General features: G+C 52.7%; 1 protein-coding gene across 1 annotated transcript in view; it reads right to left on the bottom strand.

Annotated features, from left to right (window-relative positions):
- Window positions 1–23,038, bottom strand: part of WDR27 (WD repeat domain 27) — a 56,120-nt gene that overhangs the window by 6,845 nt on the left and 26,237 nt on the right. The window contains 10 exon segments of the mRNA XM_064487107.1: window positions 3,247–3,355; window positions 4,425–4,522; window positions 6,552–6,673; window positions 7,894–7,991; window positions 8,710–9,000; window positions 9,570–9,786; window positions 14,244–14,291; window positions 14,294–14,332; window positions 20,752–20,840; window positions 21,522–21,600. Coding sequence (XP_064343177.1) covers window positions 3,247–3,355; window positions 4,425–4,522; window positions 6,552–6,673; window positions 7,894–7,991; window positions 8,710–9,000; window positions 9,570–9,786; window positions 14,244–14,291; window positions 14,294–14,332; window positions 20,752–20,840; window positions 21,522–21,600 — 1,190 coding nt within the window.

Here is a 23,038-nt window from a genome sequence, read left to right as displayed (position 1 = left end):
AACAGGACAGGCAAACAAGTGCTTACTCCTTCCCCTTTAAGGGCAAACTTCTGAGCAAGGACCCGGTGCCCGAGCCATTCCCGGCAGGGGCCAGTGAGTTCTGTTTTATGTCTGTTTTTGTTTCAGTTGTCTCTTTTGGGGGGAATGGCACTTAAAAGTCATGAGAGTTCAGATGCACAATCATTTAATATCGCTTACAGTCATCACTCCTTTGCTCAGCCGAGACTTCTCCGGCCTCTGGTGTTGCCTCCTGAGGCCTCGCTGGGTCCACCACTCTTCAATTCCCCCTTCTGTCTGGTCACACCGTGTTCCTGGCTCATCTGTAAGATCTCAGCAACAGAGCTGCAACCAGCTCCGCACCCGGGAACCCAGGCTCCCACCACAGGGAACAGCATTTAGAGGCCACACAGAGGATGCCGAGGGCTGTTGCTGAAACATCAGTGCTTCCAAGCGTCTTCAGTGGCCGGACGGGGAGGCATGCGCCTGTCTTCGCGTTTGTGCACCAGTTTCAAATGTTAGAGTCTTTCCAGCACCTTCAATCACTGGTAAAGCACATCCCCCCCACGGTGCTCTTCCTTCCAGGGTGTCTCAGCAGCTGTCACTTGCTTATTCTCCCAAACAACTTCACAAATGACACTGTCTAGCTGCAGGGAGACCTGTGGGCGGTTTCCCTGGGGCCGTGTGGACTTCACATGTTACTTACAGACAACCGGCTTCGTCACGAGACAGAATCTTCCTCCCCAAGAACAAGATGCGATTATATCGTTCAAGTCCACATTTCTGGGAGAAAACTAAGTTTTCTTTATATACATTTTGCAGAGTTCTTGCCACATTTATGCTTAAATATCTTATCCTCTTTAAGCCTCTTCTGATGGCTTCTTCTCTTCAAGAACTGTATCTCCTCACAGGTCATTATTTTTATATATAAAGACCAGTGAATTCTGCATATGAACTGAAATCCTACTATTAACACTTTGCTGAATTATTGTCTTGTTCACAATGGCCATTAATTCGCTTGGGGTTTCCAGATACGCAATCTTACCGCCTGTGACTAAAGACGATCCCAGCTATCCCTCTAACACAGCTCCCTTGCCTGATTCTGTAGGTAAGTGCCCCCAGTGCTCTAAAATCTGAGTGAGACTAACGTGCCTTCTTCCTCCCTTCCCAGCCACGGAAGTCCTCTCACGTCTTCCCGTCAGATGCTGGCATTTGTGCCAAGAGAAGCATTTCATCATTTGAAGGAAGCATCAAGACTCCTCTTTTAGTGGCTGTTTTATCAGAACTGAATGTGGAATTTTGTTGAAATGGTTTTCTGCATATATGAAGATGGTCGCACAATTCTTTTACCCTTATTAATAACATGAATTCACTAATGGATTTCTTGACATTGAATCATCCCCGAATCCCATGAACACTGAACTTTCCTGTTTCTGCTTTACCTTCTTTGTTAAAAGTAAAGGATATGAGTTTCCTTAATTTCCTTCAGCTCATTTGCAAATATACTGTTAGTTTTCATCCACCTAGAAAACACATTTTTCTGGTGTGGTCTCATTGTCAGCAAGAGCGTTTTTGGTTCCCCCTCATCTTTTTATGTTATAAGAAGCACACGTCTAGAGGTGGCTTGACACCGTGGAACAGAATATAGGACACATAGAAGAAACAGGGGCAAGCTGGAGACACTGTGCAGGTTCTTCTGCACAAAAGATACGTGGTCTGCCATCCACGTGATGTTGGATGTTTTAAGCAGAAAAGCATCACTACCAGCAATGATTTGCTCTTCAGCCACTAAAGGAAGCCTGTTAAACTCCTCCATCATGACCGAGGGTGTTTCTTTTTCTTTTTAGAGTTTATACTACTTTTGCTTTATATTTCTTGAAGCTATGTTATTAGATGCATACAGATTTAGAATTAAGACATTTCTAATAGAGATTGGCATCATCATCACCATTAAATGTCACTCATTATCTACAGTAATGCTTTAAGCCTTAAAGTCTGCTTTACACTGAGAAAGTCTTCCTCATATCAGCTTAATTTCCCACATTTCTACTTTCAATGTTTCTGTGTTTATATTCTTAACTTCAATTATATTTCTCAGCTGCACTCACATATATGTTGCATAAAAGAAAATAGTGATCAAAAATTTCAAGAAAATTCAATGTACACAGTGGCTGTATTTGGCTCCTGAAAGAACAGATCCACACTCAGGTTATTCCATGAAATCCTTAGGTAATACGTAAGTCGTGCTCAAGCCTTTAAAGCGAACATCTCTCACACTCAAACTACCTCACTTAGAGACGAACTCAATTTTCTGTCGTAACGGATGACACAGACGTCAATGGAGCACTTTTAAAACTAGAATCACTTTTCCTATTTAAAAGTCCCACAAAACAGTTTTTAATATTCTTAAATTCCATTCTCACCAGTTAGATGAAATAAGAAAAAAAATTTTAGGAAAAAGTCTGATTCTCAGTTAAACTGTAATTTTTTCCAAATAAACATTATGATTTCCGTGACCTTTTGGGGAACTTTTTCACATCATCTTGTTTAGGTGACCTGTATAGACCAGCAGTGAGTTGAGCTGTGTCCTCCAAGATGAAACGGCCACGCCCTGCCCCCAGGGCCTGTGAATGTGACCCCATCTGGAAGCAGGACCTCGCAGAGGTCACTAAGTGTCATGCAGTCAGCGCGGGTGCAGGGCGTCCAGCGACTGCGGCCTTACGTGACAAAGGAGAGGGTCTGAGCACACAGAGCAGATGCATAGGGAGGGCGGTGTGTGCGGACGGAGGCAGAGGCCGCTGGGGACAGACAGGCACCACCAGGAGCGGAGGAGGCGCGGGACAGAGCCTCCCTCCGGGCCTCCAGGCGAGTCGGCCCTGCCAGCACCTCGACCTCGGACTTCCGGCCTCCAGAAGCAGGAGAGAGGCAATTTCTGTTGATTTAATCTGCCAGGTTGAGGTGACTTGTCACCAGAGCCGCAGGAAATCAGGACAAAACACAGTCATAGGCAATTTGTGCAACGAGGAACCAATGAATAAAGAAATTAATTGATTAGCGGTTGGAATTTAAAGTATCAGACTTCAAAAAAAAAACACCCATGAAGGCCTGTCACACCTCGAGTGTTACTGTTATTAAAACACCGGCCCCAGTCAACCCCGAAGTCCACTTCCGTCCTCACGTGCAGCAGTACGAGCCGTCCACACGAGAACGAGACCCTCCGCGTGGAGACCGCACCCCGGCGGCACGCACGTGTGTGTCCTCGGCGCCACTCGCCACGTACCGGCCACAAGGGCTGAAAGCAATTCCAAAAGGGAAGCAGCGGTGCTCGCACCTACAAGGAAGAAAATGGACACCAGGAAATCAAGCGATTTTTTCCATTTTTAACCCAAATTAGGAGAAAGATGCTGACTTGTTGCTTTCCTTCACAAAAATGAACAAACTGACGGTGACAGCACAGTTTACACGTGAGGATTGTTAAGCGGTGAGCAGGCTATTCTGGGGATCTTTAAAAACAGCTAAGATGACACCGACTACGGGGTACAGGACCGATCACAAGGCCTTGCTGCAGAGCACAGGGAACCACGTTCAGGGGCTTGCAGTGACCTCCAATGAACAAGAATCGGAAAGGAATGTATACATAAGTTTACACAGAACCAAACCACTGTGCTGTGTACCAGAAAGTAATACCACATTCTACACCAAAAAACTTTTTAAATAGTTGAAACACTGTTTGAAATCATAAATTCACAAAAATAACCAAATTAACATTAAATGAACTTTTTTACATGTAAAGAGTATATAAATGTCACACAGGATGGAAATGGGGGTTTACACTTGATCAGTGACCGAAGAGAACACAGACACTGCCCACGTGGTCCCTGTGGCAGCAGCCCACACACATGCAGACACACGACGACGTACAAGCGCTCCCGAAGCTGTTAGACACAGCACGTACTCAGCGCCTGTCTGGCAAAATGCAACTGTCAGAACACATTAAAACAACAGAATTATATGTGTGTGTGTGCACCACTCTGTGTATATGTGTCTACACACAGCACAGGCCCCACTGCACATGCTCCTGTGTACACGCATGTGCACACACCCCACCGCACACGCACGTCTCACGCAGGCTAACAGCTACAGTGACCCGGTTACTTGCGTTCCCAGCGCTCAGGGGCCACGGGCCTCATGGGGAGCAGAGGAAGGACGGGCACGTGCTGTTCTATGGTTCCAAATCCACGTGCCCTTTTCTGTGTATAAATCAGACTTCTCTTAGGCTGGCCAGTGCAAACAGGCTCATCACAACCTTGTCAAACTCGGGGGAAAAAGAGATCAGCTAGGATTATCGTGAGCCTTAATAATGGTGCCCTGTACACTTTCTCCCCAGCTTCGCCCCGACTGCAGTCTGAGAGTGGAAAGAGCCTTACTGCAGGGTCCTCGGGTCCCACAGTCTTATCCCGTCACCAACGGCTGTGTTGGCAAAAAGATTGTAAGCCTGGGGTGGTCGTGTTGCAAATGATGATCCCTGCCATTGCAAGAGGAAAACTCAAGATGTGTTTCTAAAGGCTGAATTAATAGACACTATGTTGATTACATCTAATGATAATGAATCTAAAGCAAGAAATTAACACAAACCTTTATTGATAACAATTTCAGAATTGGTCACAAAAACTTCCATATGAATAACCGCTAATGGTGCACTTTGACCTCAAGAGCTACCGACACGTGTTTCCCCCACGTAACGCCGCTGAGAGTCACAGAACTACGAGCGGCGAAAGACCCGAAGGCTGACCCTGAGACACCACCACACAGGCCGTCAGCCCCCGTCCACAGACGGTCTGAAAGACGAACTTAACATGGCGCTTGAGGTCTGCGGTCGGTTATTAGCGTTCCGATCATCAGACCCTGGGACACCCTAGGCAGGTGTCCGTGACAACGACCTGGTGACCACAGCTCATGCTGCATCATGCGGACACTGGTCCTGCCCCCAACCCAGTCCCAGGGCCCTCCGGCACCCTTGCCTGTCCCCTCAGACGTCAGAAGAAGTGTGGTCGTGATTTCAAACGTTCCGTGGATTGGAACTGAGCTGAAGTCCACCTCCAGAACCAGCAGCCCCAAACGTGACTTACACACCCTGCGGCTCACGGCAACTCCCACCTGCCTTCCGTGTCAGGGGCACCCAACTAGCAAGACAGATTCAGTGAAGTATATCCATCAGCATTTGTACTTAAACGTACGCAAACCTGGAAGTGAGTCTTCATTTACAAAAAGGAAATGAAGGCTTGTACAAATTCAATAAAAAGAATAGAAAATGAACAAACATCGAGTCTTAACTCTGCACCAGATAGCAATCTAAACACTTTACATTTCGTCCTCTTAACAAACTTACAATTTCACATGAGAAACGTGACACACAAGGGTCCACTCACTGCCACACAAACAGTAAGACCAGCGCAGCCCGGCGTTCCACCGGCCGGGGCTGGGTAAGCCGGCTCGTAACTCACAGCCTAAAACAACCTAACACATGTGCAGCAGACATCTGGAGCTCGCCTCTGAAACGCTGGGCACCCGCGAGGCCCTGAGCGTCAGAAGAACAGACCGCAGACCTAGTTCGCGAGAGAGGCAGGCGGACGACTGCAGGCACGGCAGCTGACAGCACTGCCCGCTCCTCCGGGCTGAGCAGCGAAGAGTGGGCCAGGACAGAAACGCCGCTCAGGGGTCACACCTTTCCAGGGGAAACAAAGAGCCAAAAAGCTCCGATCAATCCGACAGAGGCTGAGGGGAAAAACGAAAAAGCAAAGGAAATCTGTGATGAATAGAAAGTGCAGAAGTTTTGCTGAAAGATTGAAGAGAAAGCACAAAACCAGCTCCAACGATGAGTCACCGTAATTGCAAACAGGCTCGGGTCGGGATTCAAGGAAAGCACTTAAAGTGCATTATTTTAAAAGCCGAACGTGAGGGGCGGGGGAAAAACAGCACACGCTAAGTAAAAGGAGGCAAGGGTGGTTATAAATGAAACCTTTAATTTGGAAAGCCATTCCAAATACACCAAAACTCAGCGCCGTGGCTGCAGTCACAAGTCTCCTAGATGTCCTTTTGAAATAAACTGTGAGACAGTGAATTCATCAGAACGGCCGCCAACTCACCTCCCCAGTCTTCGAGCCGCGGCTGGGGTATTTCTACACTTTTTCCCAGTCAGGACGGACTACCTGCGTCCTGCAGAGAGGCTGCTGACTCACGCAGGCCGCTTCTTACGCCTGCAGAACCCACGTGACTGTCACTCCCTCAGCCCTGAGACTCCCGAGCCCTCCGCCAAGCTTTAGGTGAAAAGGCGCTGCCAGCAAAACCAAAAAGGGGGCCCATAAGATGATCAAAGACAAAAGCACAAAAAGAGCATTCAACGTGTATTAAAGCACCTTCTCACGTCAAGCATTAGGCTTAGAATAACGGAATGATGGCAGCAACGGCACGCGTGAGGCTGCAGCACACGTCCGTATCCGCTGAACACTCAGACATACGGTTTACAAAGGGCGGCACCGTCAGAGCCGACTCGCTGTATTCCAGCAGATCTGGTGGACAGGACGCGAGTGGGCTGCGGCCACCAGCGCGGCGCTGCAGCCGGCGTCAAGGTCGAAGGCTTGCAGGGCCCTGCTCCACCCGGCAGCCAGCACCAGGTCTGCGTGCGCAGCCAGGGAACGCTGTCACCCAGCTCAGCAGGGAGGGGCAGCCGCTCGCTCAGAACAGCAGAGGACGCAGAGACAGAGGACGAGTGACCGCCTTCCCAGGCTCCACGCAGGGCCCTGATCACAGCCCCGCTCTCCCCTAGCTCCCCGGCAACTGGCCGGAAGCAGCAGGTGGGGTTGCTGCCCTTACAGTCCAGGGAGGCTAGAGACGTCCAGAGCCACCCGGCCCAAGTCCAGAGACGGGACAGCCGTCCAGGGGGCTGGTCTGAGCTCGAGACTAGACAGTGAGGCCACGAAGTGTCCGGCGTCACCTGGGCGGGCTGCAGGCTGGGGGCGTGGCTCACAGCATGACACTTGGTGCGAACTTTATAAATTGGGCACTTGAGGGACAGTTTATGAGCCTGGGGGTCAAGTGACCACCAGAATGACCAATCTTCAGTACACAGTCCTGAAAACGATCATAAAAATCCACGAAGTAGAAAAAGCCCTCCGTTCAGTAATAAACCTGATTCTAACACCAAAACACACAGACATCTTCACTCGAGGCCAGGATAATCAGAACACACTCTGCTATGCGTCCTTTATTCTGTTTAGCAAAAGAGTTTTGCGTAAAAATATCACATTTCCAACTAAAATATGCTAGAACCCCTAACACCTTGTGTCAGTCCTTCTGAAGTTCCAAGTATAAAACTTTTCAAAAGAATTTGACTTAGATCTTTGAATAAATTAAAATTGTATAGAGTTTCTGAAAATCAAAGCTTTGCATCTAAATAAATGAAAATCAATGCCTTTTAATTAAAAATGTTAGCCACAAAAACTCAAAATTTTAAGTTTTAGAATCAATTTCATACCCAACAGCGACTGCTATAATTCTCGCCGCCTTCCCCGTGAGGCGGGGCGACCTGCCCAGCCAGCCGAAGGGCGCCCACGACCAGGGCAGCGGCCTGCTGTCGACCGCGCTGAGTTCCTGCGTCGTCCTGTCAGCTGTGCGGACCAGGCGCCTTGGCCGCACCACCCGGCGCATCACGTGCTCTGCTGTGTCTGTTTTACTTCTCCTTTGAGGCCATTCTCACTGCTGAGATGAACCGTCACTCGTGTCATTAACCCAGGACTGTGAGCGTCCCGAGTTCCCAGGGCGCAGCCCGGAGCCGCTCAGCTCGCGCCTCTGCAGGACAACGGTTAGGCTGTGAAAACACAGCAGGAGAAAGGGTACAGGAATGAAAGCCGTTCGCTGCCGATAAACCGGTGATCTCTCCCGCGTCGGTCACGGCGAGCCGGAAGACAGGCGTGCCGCTGCTCCTCCGTCTGTGCCTGGAGGAAGATGAGAGCTGGTCACGGCCTGCCTCCCTTCGCTGCAGCTGAAGAGTCTACCTCAAAACCCTTGAAGACAAGAAAAGTCTTCCTACCATTTAATAATCACATTTGTAACACGGAAGGAATAAGGAGTCGGCTCCCTGAGCTTTCCTTCAGGTGACTCTCCTTCTCCCTTTAGTAAAACCTCAAGGAAAAGCACTGTCACACGTGAACAGTCGTGCGTACGTAAGGGGACACCCAGCCAGTCATGATCTGCGTTTCCACTTAGACAGAAGTTTGCAGTCTTTTCCAAAGGGTAGTGTTGATTTAATAAATGCAAGCTCTTGACCCCACAACAGCAATTTCATAAAGGAAACGGAGCCCTAGGAACCCCAGGACGTCATCCTGACAGCGAGGCAGCGAGGACGCATGTGCCAGAGCTGGGTGCGGCCAGACAGGCGTTCAGTGGTCCATACAGCTACAACCCTATGGCCGTGCACGACTATTCCACGCGTTTACCCGTCACAGACAGCACCAGCCCCACGTACGAAACCGGTGAAACGCGCTGCACCAGGGCCACAGCTCCAGCCTCCCGAGCCTGCCTCCCGCCCCACCCAGAGCCTGGACGGCCCCGCAGCGGCTCCCGCGTGGACCCTGGTGAACGTGAACACTGTTCACACGTAGCTCGCTGCTGCGGCCGCGGCCCCGCGAGCACAGGCCAGGCCGGGGCCACCACCTCTTCATGTCGTCCTTGCGGGTGTCGAAGTGACACTCGAGCAGCTGAAGCTCGGGGCCCGCGGACAACAAGGTGTACGTGTCCACGCAGGAAAACTGCACCGACCGAACGGGCAGAGGAAGCTGGTCTTTGCCCTGCAGTGCAAACCAGTAATCACCAGCGATGCCCGTCAACGGGGCGCCACTGCGCTGACCGCGACCCCCCCAGACCAGATGCCGTTTGTTCTGAATGACAGATGTACTTTGCTGGAACAAGTTCACCATTTTCATTTCTTCTTCCCGACTTTCTAAAAAATGTTATATGGTTAAAATTCTACTGTAATGAGTGCTGTGAATTTGGGCCATTTAAAAACTTGAAACTGAAAGAAAATGGAGGCTTGGCAGTCAAACACATCGTGCCAAATCTGCACGTGTTTTAAAACGTCGTCTGAGGAGTGGGCTCCCACGCTGGCGCAGCACGGCCCCCGCGCCGCGCGGTGTGGAGGGGGAGGGGAGGCCCCGGGGTCGAGGCCCAGGGCCAACTCCTTCCCTGGAAACGGCTGCCCAGGCCTCGCGCTGCACATCAGGGACTGACCGACCTCCCTTCCTGAGGGGTCTCCAGGACTCAGTCCCCTTCCCACAACAGGACCTGGAGAGCAGGAACGCCAGTGCATCCTGGGACGCCCGCCCTTGGCCAGCGCGGGTCCGAGGAGCGGGAGCGACGCCCACCTCCCTCCTGCCAGGCTGTGGAGTCGCCATCTCCTCCCGCCCTCGCCCCCCGATTCCACACGCCCTCCTGTTAGTCAACGGAAACAGGCATTTCTCCCCAGAGGTACATCCTCCACGTACCACCCATCACTATCACCTCTGCTGTCAAGTCACATTGACAGTATCACTAATAGGACAACAGACACTGTCACTCTACTGTAAAAGCACGCTGCATGCACGTCGGGCAGCCTCCGCGGGGTCGCCACTGCCAGACACAGCGCCAGCTCCGTCCCGCGGGCCGGCCACACCCTCAGCTCCCGTCCTGGGAGGGGCGGACAGCAGCACCTGCCGTCGTGGCTCCAGCACACGGTGCTCACGGCCCCGCCGTGACCTGACAGGGACAGAGCGGAGGAGGGAAGGACCCAGCCCTCGCCCCGGCTCCTCCAGGAGGAAACCGCCCAGCACAGGCGCCTCCCAGCTGAGGGACCTGGGAGCAGTGCCCCAGCAGGTGACTCACACCTCATTTAAAGGACAAATGCAGTTTCTGAAGGTGATTCAAAAACCCGCGGTTCTTAAAATACGAAGTTCAAAATCACGTGTACATTTGTGAGGTACATTTTCAAAGGAGAAACAAAACATACAGAAATCTGTGGGCTTCACAATAATGCATTTTAAGGAATCGTTATTCCTTTAAGGTTGAGGGAAAAGTCAGAGGGTTTAGCGGACACGCTCACACGTGACCTGACTGCGGTGATGCACCTGCAGAGCTTCACCTGGAATGGAGGCGGCTGTTCTGGACTGAATCCTGAGGGCGCCCACGTGCCCGTCTTTAGGCACCTGAACGTCGGCAGCACCCAGCACCCCAACAGAGAGCCTCTGAAGTGTTTAGGGCATTAACGAGTGAGTCAACAGAGGAAGAAATACGGTACAGTTCATCTCGCGAGACCGGGCCGAGCAGTGCCTTGCCCGTTGCTTCTTCCCAGAACGCCTGGCAGAGGCTCTGAAGTGCCCCCTGTGGTCTGTCTGCTCATTGGGCCACTGTGGCCCCTTGACGTCTCCTGCCACCTCCACCCCCAGCCCTGCTTTGCGGACAAAGTGCGTCTTGTGATGTAACCTGTCTCCATGCCCAGCGATCATGGCGTCCGAACCGCTAAGTGCACAGACAACGGGCCCACTGTCTCTCAGCACAGCCCCTCCTTTCACAGGGACATAAGCAGATGCTCAGGAGGGAAAGGACCACGCCCCGGGCCAGTTCGACGGCCTGTCCACGGGGGTCGGCCCAGCTCTGGGCTGCCCGGCCGGCCAGCTCCGACCTGAAGGAGTGGCAGGGCGAGGACGCCAGGCTTCTGCCCGGGCCCCCAACTCCTGCCACCTCCCCTGACCAGGCCTGCTCTTCCAGGTGTCTGCCGTCCCTCCGGCTCTGAGCCTGCACACATGCTCATCTCAGAACCTCGCCCGGCCCTGGGAACCACCCCGCAAGTCGGCCCAGAAGCTGCCACCACCAGCCACCCTGAGAAGCGGACAGTCCCACAGAAAGCTTCCTGGAGATGCCTTCTTGGGATTTTGGAAATGAAAACCATGGTCCAACAAGAAGTGGTGAGAAACAGAAGAGGGCAGGGCTGCCCAGGTGACAGCCCGGGGCACAGGAGCTGGACCTCGGTGGTGTCCAGGCAGGCGTGGTGGGAGCTGCAGGCCGGAGGAAACCGGTGACGCTCTCTGTGCTGCGGTGAACTGTTACTCCTTTGACGTCACACTTGTCAGAGACCCACCAGGAGAATCGGAGAAACCGGGAAAGCTTTACCAACAGTGCACGTCTGAGCTCCTGGGGTTCAAAGTCCCTGCGCAGAAAACCGTCTGCAATGGCTTTGCTGCCCTCTGGTGTCCGTCTCTGGGAGCCGGGGCACCAGCACTCTGGCCAGTCCGGCCGCAGGCATCCATGGGCCACCCAGCTAACCAGCAGCCATCGGGGTGGCCCCTCGTCATTTCCAAAGACGTGCCTCAGACCCAACAGCCACCCGCAGAGTCTGACCAGGGAAGGGCGTGTACACCATCCGGTCGAACCTTCAGACCAGATGCCGCGAGGCCACACATGGTGACGTTCCTTCTGTAACCCACGGCAGAGGGGACCCCTCCTCTGTCCTCCCATCCCTCCAACCACTAACCAGCACCCTTGCTGGGCGCCCGGACAGCCGGCGGCTTAGTCACCAAAGCAGGTGGAAGCACCACAGAGTAGACCCCACAAGGGGCCCAGGGCCCGAGGAGCCCGCCTGGCGCTCCTGCTTGTGCGTCCGGGCAAACCCCAGCTCCGAACGACACCGGGACCCCAAAAGGACCACCTTCTCCAAGCTCCGCCCTGGACACGGGAAGTGCCATGACCTCCAGGCCAGTGCAGACCTGTGGCTGTGGGGTGAGTGCCCACCCCGGGGGCCAGCTGAGCCACGGGCCCACGAGGGACCCCAGCCGGGTCCCATCTCACCATCTACATCACGTGTGCGTCTTCTCCCCAGAACCACTCGGAAGGGCTCCTGCCTGCGATGATTGGTGTCCCCGAGTGTGCGTGGCAGGGACGAGCTCCAGAGACAATGAACAGGACACGAAGCCCGACCTGAGCCTCTCCTTCTCCAGGGCCAGGGCTCCAGCTCCAGCTCCAGCCAAAGGGACAGGATGGAAGCTGGGCAAGTGGGAGCCAGGGCGTGCGGCGCCCACCACAGAGAGGAACGTGGGAAGGGGCTAACCCGGCAGAGCTCGGACAGGGAAGAACTTAAGATCCAGAAGCAAGAGTCCTCAGCAGAATTTCATTCTCTTGTAAGAATTCATTTTTATACAATTCAATGAAATCTTAACTCATTTAATCTTCTGACCCCCCCTCGTCCTCGTGGTCCTCCTGAACGTGCTCAGACCTACCAGCCAGGTCCCTGCACCCCGGCCCCGTGCCCAGCACACTCAGAGCAGGGATGGGACGGGGCACCACAGCCCTGTGCTGGACAACAGCGTTTGATGGAAAATGCTCTGAAGTCTACACACAGACACTGTTATTAAATTAACTGTGACTGTGATCAGTGGTTTTCCAGCTGGGGCACACCGCCCGGCTATGCTCTCAGAGGTCCTGAGTCCTCCAGGAGGGGCTTACGTTAGCATCTAACACTGACTTCAATCAAAATCTTCTTTTCTCATTTGTCTTAGTTCATGATGGAAACAAAAACACCCATTTCTCTGCCTTCTGGGTAAGTGCTGAGAGACCAATCACACTTCCAAAGTTGAAGTGTTAGATTATTAACCAACTAGCCGAGTAAGATAAAGTGATGCACTCATGCCGGCTAGGTGGGTAACGATGACTCTTTTCCCCAAAACAGAAAGAGAGTGCGCACCTTTTTAAAAGGCGAGTTGGAACACCCACCGCGTGCTGTGAATTCAGCAGAAGCCCCTTTTTCCAGCAGAACCCACAGACAGTTGCTCACCACCGACATAGTCAGACTGGATAACCCATGGGACCTGCCCGTGTGCGTGTGCGAGGGGCCTCACCAACAGCGGCCCCAGCACAGGGTCCGGGCCTGGAGCAGCCACAGCGTGTTCTGGGGTCCTGTGGGCTGGAGGCTGGAAGCGAGACACTGCGGCCCCCGAGGGCAGGGCCTGGCCTGCCCCCGGCAGCTGCATTGGCTCCTGTCCCACCAGCCTGGGCCTACCACCCCCTCCCTCCTCTCTGGTTCACAAAAACACATGGACTAGTGAGAGATTTCTTTTTTGTGTTTTTGTTGTTAAAATATCTACCAAGTGTAAGTTTGAAGCAAGTGACACCAGGAGCCTCGTGAACAAGCGGGGCGAGGTCTCAAGGTTCCTGCCCGGGGCCCGGTGTCCGAGCCACGAAACCGGAACAGCAACCCCTCTGGCCTCGCCGCCTGACCTCAGACTTCCTTGCTTACACGTCTTCACCTTGTTATGTTCATAAGCCGTCCGTGTACAGACCCCACTAACCTTCAGAACACGTTTCCGCCACGTGTCTGGCAGATCCGGCTTCACTCCCCCGGACGCGAGAAGAGCCCTCCCGACCGCGGGTCCCCGCCACCGGCGCGCTGGCAGCTCGGCCTCACAGCGACGCTCGCTGGCGGGCTTAGCTGAGCCCAGTGGCGTCGCCTCTGTCAAATCTCAGCATTTCATTCCCGAGTTCAAGACTTGGTTCTATTCCATTCTTGTCTCGAAGGGAACAAAAGTGGACTTAGCCATTAACAACAGGACCAGCGGGGGACTGAACCTGTGCCCATGGGACTGAAAAGCCCACCCTGAAACCTCGCCCGGGGCTGCGGGCAGGGGTGAGCGACAGAGAGCCCCGAGCCGGCCCGCAGGCCAGCAGGCGAGGGGAGTGCCCGCGCCCCGACCTCACCGGCCGCGCCGCCTCGTCGACCCTGCTACAGACAGCGCCTCTGACACGGGGGTTGCGGCACCCACGGGGCCTACGTGGTTCCGCAGGAACGTGGAGTCAGTGGGTAGCCTGGGCTCGGGCCAGCTAACACGGGTAGAGCCGCTGGCCCTGAACTGGGCCGGCGCCGCTGTCGGAGGGGCAAGCTCCCGCCATCACCAGGCCGACCGCGCGCCTCCACTCGACACGCGCCCGCAGAGGCACGTGAGCCAGACACGCCTGCGCACAACCCGGGCCCGCGGCTGCCCCTGTGACCCGCTCCCTGCACCACAGGCCATCCTCCCTCGGAGCCGCGGCCCCGCCCTCAGGGAGGCGACCTGGACAAGCCCCTCTGCGCAGTCCTGGGCATCTGGAGTGCTGCATCTGGCAAGCGCAGGTGGTCCGCTGACAAGACCCACCCCAAAATCCACGTTAACTCAAATGCTACATTTTACCTGAAAAAACAGCAGGCGTCCCCATGAGGTCAGCATCAAAGACCAGGGACAGTGGTCGGCTAAGCCACAGGCCAGCCGCTGTCTCCCTCCTGCTTGAAAAAGAAGAGAAACTCCTTATAAAGCATAACTCACAGGAGCCACAGTTGCACCAGGTAACGTGCAGTCAGCCTGGGGTTCGTTTTCTCCAGTGGTGAGGAAATCTGAGACAGGTGACAGCGTTTCCTCAACTCCTGACCCCGGGCACTCAGGGCCCCCTGGGCGCCAGGCCTGTGCGGCCCCTGACGTCACACCCCCACGCCTTTCATGGAGGGGAGCCCAAGAGCGGGGCCGAGGGTCCCGGGATGCAGGGCCAGCCAACAGGCAGCGCTGGGGTCTGACCCCGAGCCCAGGGCCTCTCCAAAGCCCTGAGCACCTGCCTCCAGCAACAGACTGGAAATAAGTTACAGACTTCCCCCATAACATTCAGACTTGAGGATCGTACGTTCATAACCACACGCTCAGTGAGCAATGTCACAAAGGCACTTACTGGTAACACTAGAAATCTGCTTTCCCAAAATTGCTCCAAAAATTTGTCAGCTAGAACTATGTGACAAACAAGGAATTCAGCACAGCGGTAAACAACAACAGCCTTGAAACCCATGTGAAATACTTCGGGCAGATGGCCCATCTAACAGGCATGGAGGCTGGGCGGGGAGTGCACAGACAGACCTGCCCTGGGGAAGAAGCCACATCCTCACCTGTAAGCAGAGCTAGACGCCAGAAATGATGCCCACTTCCGAGAAGAAGAGCTCAGACAGTGGAGCCGCCAGACTGAGCTCGTAGCCAAGCCTGGTGCCGGCGCGCAGGATGCCACGCGCACACGTGGCCGCGCTGGGCTGATTCTAGCGACTGCGGGCTTGATATTGTAACTTCAAGTAACCAAGACTTTCAGATCTACTTACAGCAGGACAGTGGGCAGAACGAGACACTCTCACAGATGCAGCGAAGCGCAGCTCGGGCTGGACGGGCGCTCCCGAGTACTGAACACGGCGCAGGGCGGTTTGGTGGCGGGACACTGCGGGCTGCTTGCTGAGCTGGCAGAGGGCTCTCCAACGGATACTCCTTACTTTAAGGGAGATCAGAGAAAATAATCGAGAGAGTCCAAAGTGAGATTAGAAATTAAAAAAAACTAGAAGTAAGGTGGATTCTCCCCTAATTACATATATAATTTTATTTCATAAAACTCAAATATATATACATATATTTAAACACACATATACATGTAAATATACGTATAAATATATATTCATACACATACTCCTACATTCAAAACCATGAAATGCCATCTACATGCTGCCTATAAGAGACTAAGACTATAAGAGCTAAAGACACAGGCTGAAAAACGAGGGTATGGAAAAGATATTTCATGCAAATGTAAACAACAAGAAAGCAGGGCCAGCAATACTCATGTAAGACAAAACAGACTTTAAAACAAAGCTGTTCAAAAAAAAGAAGGACATTATATAATAATAAAGGGGTCAACAAGATGCTATTACACACGATAACACATGTGAACTAAGGACAGGAACCCCTAAGTACACAGGCAAACATTAACAGACACAAAAGGAAAAACTGACCCCAATACAGTAACAGTCAGGGGATTCAACACCTCACTGATTCCTCACTGACTGATGAGAAAATCAGTAAGGCAACACTGGTCTTAAAAAAAGCAATGGGCCAGTTGGCCTTAATAGGTACTTACAGGACATTCCATCCAGTAACAGCAGAACACACATTCTTTTCAAACGCATCTGGGACGGTCTCCAGGACAGATCACACCGTAGGCTACAAAGCCAGTCTCAGCAAATCTAAGAAGATAGAAATTACATCAAGCACTTTTCTAACCACAGCTTGATGAAACTAGAACTCAGTTACAGGAAGAAAAATGAAAAAAGCACAAACACATGAAGACTAAAACACATGTACTGAAACCAATGGGTCAATGAACAAACGAAAAAGGAAATCAGAAAACAGGGAAACCCCACTTCCCAAACCTGCGGGACGAGCAAAGTAGGTTCTAGCGGGACATTCACAGTGACACAGGCCTCCCTTGGGGAGCAGAAGAATCTCAAATAAACAACCCAAACTTCCACGTAAAGGAATTAGAAACAGAAGAATAAACAAAGCCCAAAGTCAGCAAAAGAAAGGAAACAATGAAGATCAGAGAGGAAATAAAACAGAGACAAAGTTAAAAAAACAGGGAAAAAAATCAATGAAACAAGAGCTGTTTTCTTGAAAAGATAAGACAAAATTGACAAACCTCTAGCCAGGCTCACCACGAAGAAAAGAGAGAATCAAAATACACAAAATAAGAAATGAAAGTGGAGAAATAGCAACCAGTGCCACAGAAATTTTAAAAAATCATTAGCAAATACTATGAGCAGTTACACGCCAGCAGAGTGGACAGCCTAGAAGAAACAGACCAATGTCTGGAAACATACAACCTTCCAAAACTGAATAAGGCAGAAGACAAACCTAACAGATGGATCACTAGCGGTGAAACTGAATTTGTAATTAAAAAAAAAAAACAAAAACCTCCCAGCAAACAAAAGCCCAGGACTGATGGCTTCGTGGAGGAATTCCACCAAACATGTACACAGGGCTCATCCTGTCCTTCTTAAACTACTCCGAAAACTTGAACAGGAATCACCCTTCCTGACTTCAGACTATACTACAGAGTCACAGAAATCAAAACACTACACTACTGGCACAAAAGCCCAATGGAACAGGACAGAACATCTGGAAATAAACACACCACCTTATGGTCAATTAATCTATGACAGAAGAGGTAACAATAGACAAAGGAGAAAAGACAGTCTCTCCAGTAAGTGGTGCTGGGAACACTGGACAGCGGCCTGCAACAGACTGAAAGTGGAACATTCCCGAATACCCCAGGAAAAACCAAACTAACTGAATTAAAGATCTAAATGTAAGACTGGAGACCACAGAACTCTTAGAAGAAAGCAAGGTAGAACGCAGACATAATGTGTAGCCATTGTTTTTCGTCTGTCTCCTAAGGCAAAAGAAATAAAAGCAAAAACAAACACCTGGGATGTAACTAAACTTACAGGTTTTGTACAGGAAAGGGAAGCACTGACAAAATGGAAAGACAGCTCACTGAGTGGCAGAAAACGCTTGCAAGCACTGTGGCTGACACCAAGCTAATATCCAAAACACATAAACAGCTCGAACGACTCAACACCAAAACACCAAACCACCTAATTGAGAAAAAGGCAGAAGACCTGAATAGAATTTTTCCAAAGAAGACACACAGATGGCTAACAGGCACATGAAAAGATGCTCAGCGTCACTACTTACCAGAGAAATGCAAATCGAAACCACAGTGAGGTATCACACCTGTCAGAAAGGCCATCACCAAAAAGACTGCAAACAGCAAATGTCGGCGAGGACGCGGAAGAGAGGGAGCCCTCCCACACTGCTGGTGGGAATGCAAACCGGTGCAGCTACTGTGGAAAACAGCATGGAGATGCCTCAAAAGCTACAAATAGAACTTCCATACATTGCAGGAACTTCACTGCTGGGTAAGTATCTGAAGACAATGGAAACACTAAACCAAAAAGATACATGTACCTCGATGTTCACAGCAGCATTACTTACAATAGCCAAGATACGGAAGCAACCCAAGTGTCCATCAACAGATGAAAGGATAAAGAAGATGAGATACATAGGCACACACACACAACGGGATATCAGCCATAAGAAAGAACGAAATTCTGCCCTTTGCAACAGCGTGGATGGACCTAGAGGGCACTATGCTCAGTGAAATAGGTCAGAGAAAGACACGCACGTACGATGTCACTAGCATGTGGAAGCTAAAAAGGCAGACGAACGAACGCATACGACAAAACAGAAGCAGACTCACAGACACAGAGAACAGCCTCGCGGTCACCAGCGGCGGAGGGGGGTGGGGAGAGACATAAACCGCTGTGTATAAAATGGATAAGCGAGAAGAGCGTGTTGGGAAGCACAGGGAAGCATAACCGCTATTTTGTAACACTTTACATGGACTATAACCAACAAAAATCCCAAGTCGCCGTGTCGCACTCCTGAGACCAACACAACCTTGTAAATCAACTACACTTCAGTTTTAAAAACTACGAAATAACCCTGCAAAGTGGACTTACATTCCATCGCGCCAAAATGCACATCTTAAGTACAAAATATCGAGGATTTCTCATGTTTAATATGAACCAGCATGAGCACCGTGATGACTGTGGGGGGAGGGCTCTCAGTAAAGAAAACATTTTACTTTTCAGTTCACACTCCTTGTGCGTGGCTAACTTAATACTCAGTATTCAGATCGTCTACAAAGAGCTTGCATTTGCCGTGAAAAGAATCACATCCCGTTCCTACAACAGATCGAGGAGAGGCTGGGGAAAGGACTGACGCTGAAAATCCAGTGCAAGGAGGCTGGCAGGTGCAGCCGGCAGGACCCCTTGTCCAGGTGCAGCAAGGGCTCCACAGCCTCCAGGCGGTGCCACAGCCACGGGCCGGGACCAGCGGGGTGTGACCCCAGCTCCTAGGGGCCCCCCGCCTCGCAGCCCAGAACCCACAGCACAAGAAGGACACATGTCACAGGGTCAGAGCATCAGGAAGCAGCAGGCGCGCAGCAGACGGCACAGAAGGAAGCGTTGCTCTGAAGCCTGGGAGCCACTCGGTGACAAGCCACCCACATCTGTTCACACCACCTGCACTCAGTGCAGCGGGGAGACGCCCTGCACGCCTGCCTCGCTGTGGGACAGAGCCGTCCACATCGTCCACTGGTCGGGCTCAGAGCCTTGCGCTAGAAACCTGGGACAGGGCGCGGGGTCCTCGCCAGCACTGCGACCCAGGTCACCACAAAGCCCAGGGGGCCCCCTGGAAGCGGAGGACGGAACCTAGAAGATGAGGTCTAACCACCTCTTTTGTGCTCAGTCTGGATTCGCCCGTCTGCAGCGGCCGTGTGCACAGGCCTCGCACCCAACACGGGATGAGCTCCACCCCGCCTGGCGGGCCGCGTGCAGAGATGCCCTTCAGTCCGAGGTGCTCAGAGCAACAGGACTGCGCTAGCCCAGGGCCCCGCCCTCCCTCCGCACACGAGACCCGATGACGCAGCCCCAGAGGAGCACCTCTCCACTCGCTGATCAAATAAAACCTCCCTTGGCCTCTGAACTGAACCTGGTCTCGTTCTACACGGGGCAGGAGGAGGGCCCGACGGGGAAGGGAGGGAAGCACCCGCAGCCTCGCTGCAGGCCGCCCGAGAGCCGGACACGGACTCAGGCACCAGAACATCAGAGCTCAGGCTAGGTTACATACCACCTGTCACTGATCCTGCATTTGAAGGTCTTTTACCTTCTTGAAATTAGTCTTTGGTGAAAACAGTTACACTGTGGGAAAAAAACTCTATGTCACTCCGAAAGATTAAAAGTTCTAAGCTCAAGAGACCTACATGTTGCAATAAAAACATATACACACACATACGCATTTCCTGGTCGCAAGTTAGTAACAAACCGAGTGTTTAATAAACTTTGTTTTTAACAGCTATTCCTCCAATTCTATGTCCACATTGGCTGTTTCACATAAAGTGGCTGGGACATAAAGTATATCTGGGTATAAAAATTCCAGAGAATAACGTGCTATTTACCTGCACGCCGTGGACCCCTAGGAAAACACTCAGAGGATCATTTCTGCAGCCAGGTGCGCAGGGCACCAGGCTCAGCTCCAGGACGGGGGCTGTGGGAGCGAGACGGGGCTGGGGTGCCCGGGCCTGGGCCTGGGCCTGTGCGGGGGTCGTTGTGGGGGGTGTACTGCTGCAGTATCCGAAGTCCCCAAGGGCTGACGGGGACCGGACCCGGGCAAGGCAGTGAGGACACAGACGTGAACTCGTCCCACCCAGAGGACAGGGTCGAGCGCAGCTGAGCAGGGACCAGCCGGGGGTCTGAGGAGGAGGTGGCACGCAGGCGGGGAGGCGGGCGCCATCCAGAGCAGCCTCCCCGCCTCCCCTTCTGTCCTCACACTCCTCAGAGATGTCTCAGCACTGTCTGTCCCCACCCGGTGAGCCCGCGTAAATCCTGAACCATCACCCTGCACTCTTCCTGGGCTGCTGCTGGGGGCCGGCCTCCTCCCCCTCGGCTCCCACTGGGGGCCCCCACGCAGGACTCACCCTAACACAGTGGATCCTCAGAGTCAACAATGAACATGACAGGCTTCATTACCAACGAGCTGTCCCACAGCGCAGGGCGTGGGCCAGGGTGTGGTTTTACTGGGGCGTGAGTCCAGAACCCATCCGTCTCCCATCCCCGCCCGCTGATCCATCCAGCCACAAACCCCTAAGTGCTTTGTGAGAGGGTTCTGAGGTGCCACTGCTGCTGGTCAGGCCCAGGGGTTTACACAACAGATAAAACCACACTCGCTAGTGGTGGGGGGGGGGGGTTGTGAAATTGTATAGCGAGCAAGTAGGGCTGGGGGCCTGGACCCCAGGAGCAGAGGCGGGCCACCTGCAGGAGCCCCCGGGCAGCCTCAGGGAGGCAGGGGTTGGGAGGGGGGTGCAGCACAGGGCTGGGGGTGGGGGCATGGGCAAGTGTGGGGCAGGAAGAGGTGGGGCTGCGGGGACGAGTGGGGACCAACTAGGGAGAGGCCTGGAGAGCTACCAAGGACCCCAGCGTGTGCTCTGAGGGGACCCCACGGGGCTCTCAGTAGGAAGGCTGTTTTGGTCCCTGTGTTAAGAATAAAGGGTCAGAACCCAGGGTGGAGGAGGGTGGGACATGTCTGCATTTACACAGAGAAGCCAAATCCACCTCGGAGAAACGCGGGATCCTGAAGCAGCAGGGACTCTTGAGGCTGTTGCCCCGAAACTTCTCAGCCGTCACGCGGGTTCCCTCCCCGTCTCTGGGCCCGCCCCCGCCCTGCTCACCTGAGGTCCCCAAACACGCTGGACCTTCACACTCAGGGTCAGAGCAGGGCCGCGCTCCCAGAGGGCCATGCGGCCCGACCTCTGTCCCGGCCCCGGGCCCCACCCTTCCCCTCACTCACGGGGCTGTCACTGCCACTATCATCGGTCCAGGACCAAAGGCTGATCCCAGGCCGGGTTCACAGTAAGCACTCAATGGGCGCTGCATCAGCTGCTGCCACTTGTGCAACCACGATGTGCTGGGCCCGGCCTCCCCACCATCAGTGCCGCCCCTCACGCATTTGCCCCCTAGCCCTGGGGCCCCCAGCCCCCCGGGCCAGCCCACTCACCGCGGGGCGGCCGCGTACCCGGACGACCAGACCTGACTGTGGAAAACCAGGGGGTGGTCCTTCATGGCGCTCCAAGCAGCTGGATAAGAATGTGAATAAAAGAATCAGCGAATCTTTAATGTTGCTGCTGCCTTACGGACACAGGGTCCTAAAAACAGCGCAGTTCACCCAAGTGCAAGGAGCTCACGACCTGTGGATTTAGGAGGTTTCAGACCTGACGCCTAACCAGCTGTACACCAAACAGGTCAAGCCAAGGCCGTTCAAAGCACAGGAAAACAACGAGAGCGTTTTCCTCGCTCCTAAATGGTCCTGGACCGCAGTGTGTCTGACACTGTGTGTTTCAGATGCTCAGGGACCAAGACGCCAGCTCTCTCCGGCAGCGCTGGCCGGGCGCCCTCGAGGTGGTGCCACCGGCCACAGGGAACGTGGCGGCGGGGGAAGCGGGTCCACGGGGCAGGTCACTCCAAGGGCTGGTGACAGACGAGCCCTTCACGGACAAGCGCAGCAAGGACCTGGGACCCCCTCAAACGCCTCCTTCGCGCTTTCACTTCTCACGTGACAGAGGCGAGCGACCAGCCACCAGACGTGGTTTGATCAGCGCATCTTGCTGGCAGCGAAGCTTCTCTGCTTTTAACATACGGTACGTTCTCCACAGCACTGCTGAGTGATTACAACTCTGATCCCTCACGAGCTTACCACAAATGCTGACAAATCTCAAAAATGCTTTCAGACAAAGTAAAATTCTGCCTGAATTACTTTTCTTATGTACATTTAATACTTGATATTCAATATGAATATTCTTTACAATATTATAAAATGCTTTTGAAAAATGGATAAATACATGCTATTGAGTAATTCTAAAAAAAATTTTTTAAGCAAAGAAATGCAGTTCTGTTTCTGGAACTATTTCCAACCTGGTAAGCTGAGCCCCAGCCCCACCTCACAGGGCACTGGGGCCCCACAGGCCCCCCGGCGGAAACCGGGCAACCTCTCCGCCTGAGTGGCAGGGAGGGGAGAAGCCTCCTCCGGAAAATCAGGCCGACGACGGGGAGATGCCTTCAGGATGAGGTAATAAGCTTAGCGACAGGCCAGAGCATCTGACCACGAGAAAGAGCTCAAATTACCAGAATCAAGTTCGTAAGCGCACAGCTGCATGTTGTTTTAACACAGCAAGTATTAAAATATAACCGGCCTTCATCACACGTAATTTTTTCATTATTTCTATTATGCTTCTGTAAGTAAGAGAGATGCAAATTTTGAGATTACAGTATGACTACAAATTAGTCATTTTCACTCATTTTCCACAAGAATATTTTCTAAATAACACATAAAAGTGTCACAAAAAGTCAGTGCTTTAAAATTTCACCACTCCCTGGACTCAGAGAAACCCTAATCTCTGTAATAACCCTAACTGTTTATACGACTGTCTGTACTGGAGCTTTTGTCCTAAAATCTGAGTACCATTTAGTTGTGACGCAGGTACAGTGTGCACACTCACACAAAAACGTCCTCGCTAA

Source organism: Camelus dromedarius, chromosome 6, assembly GCF_036321535.1.
Source record: "Camelus dromedarius isolate mCamDro1 chromosome 6, mCamDro1.pat, whole genome shotgun sequence".
Taxonomy (NCBI): Eukaryota; Metazoa; Chordata; class Mammalia; order Artiodactyla; family Camelidae; genus Camelus; species Camelus dromedarius.
Note: the sequence above shows the minus strand (reverse complement) of the source record. Positions and strands in the feature narration are given on the sequence as shown.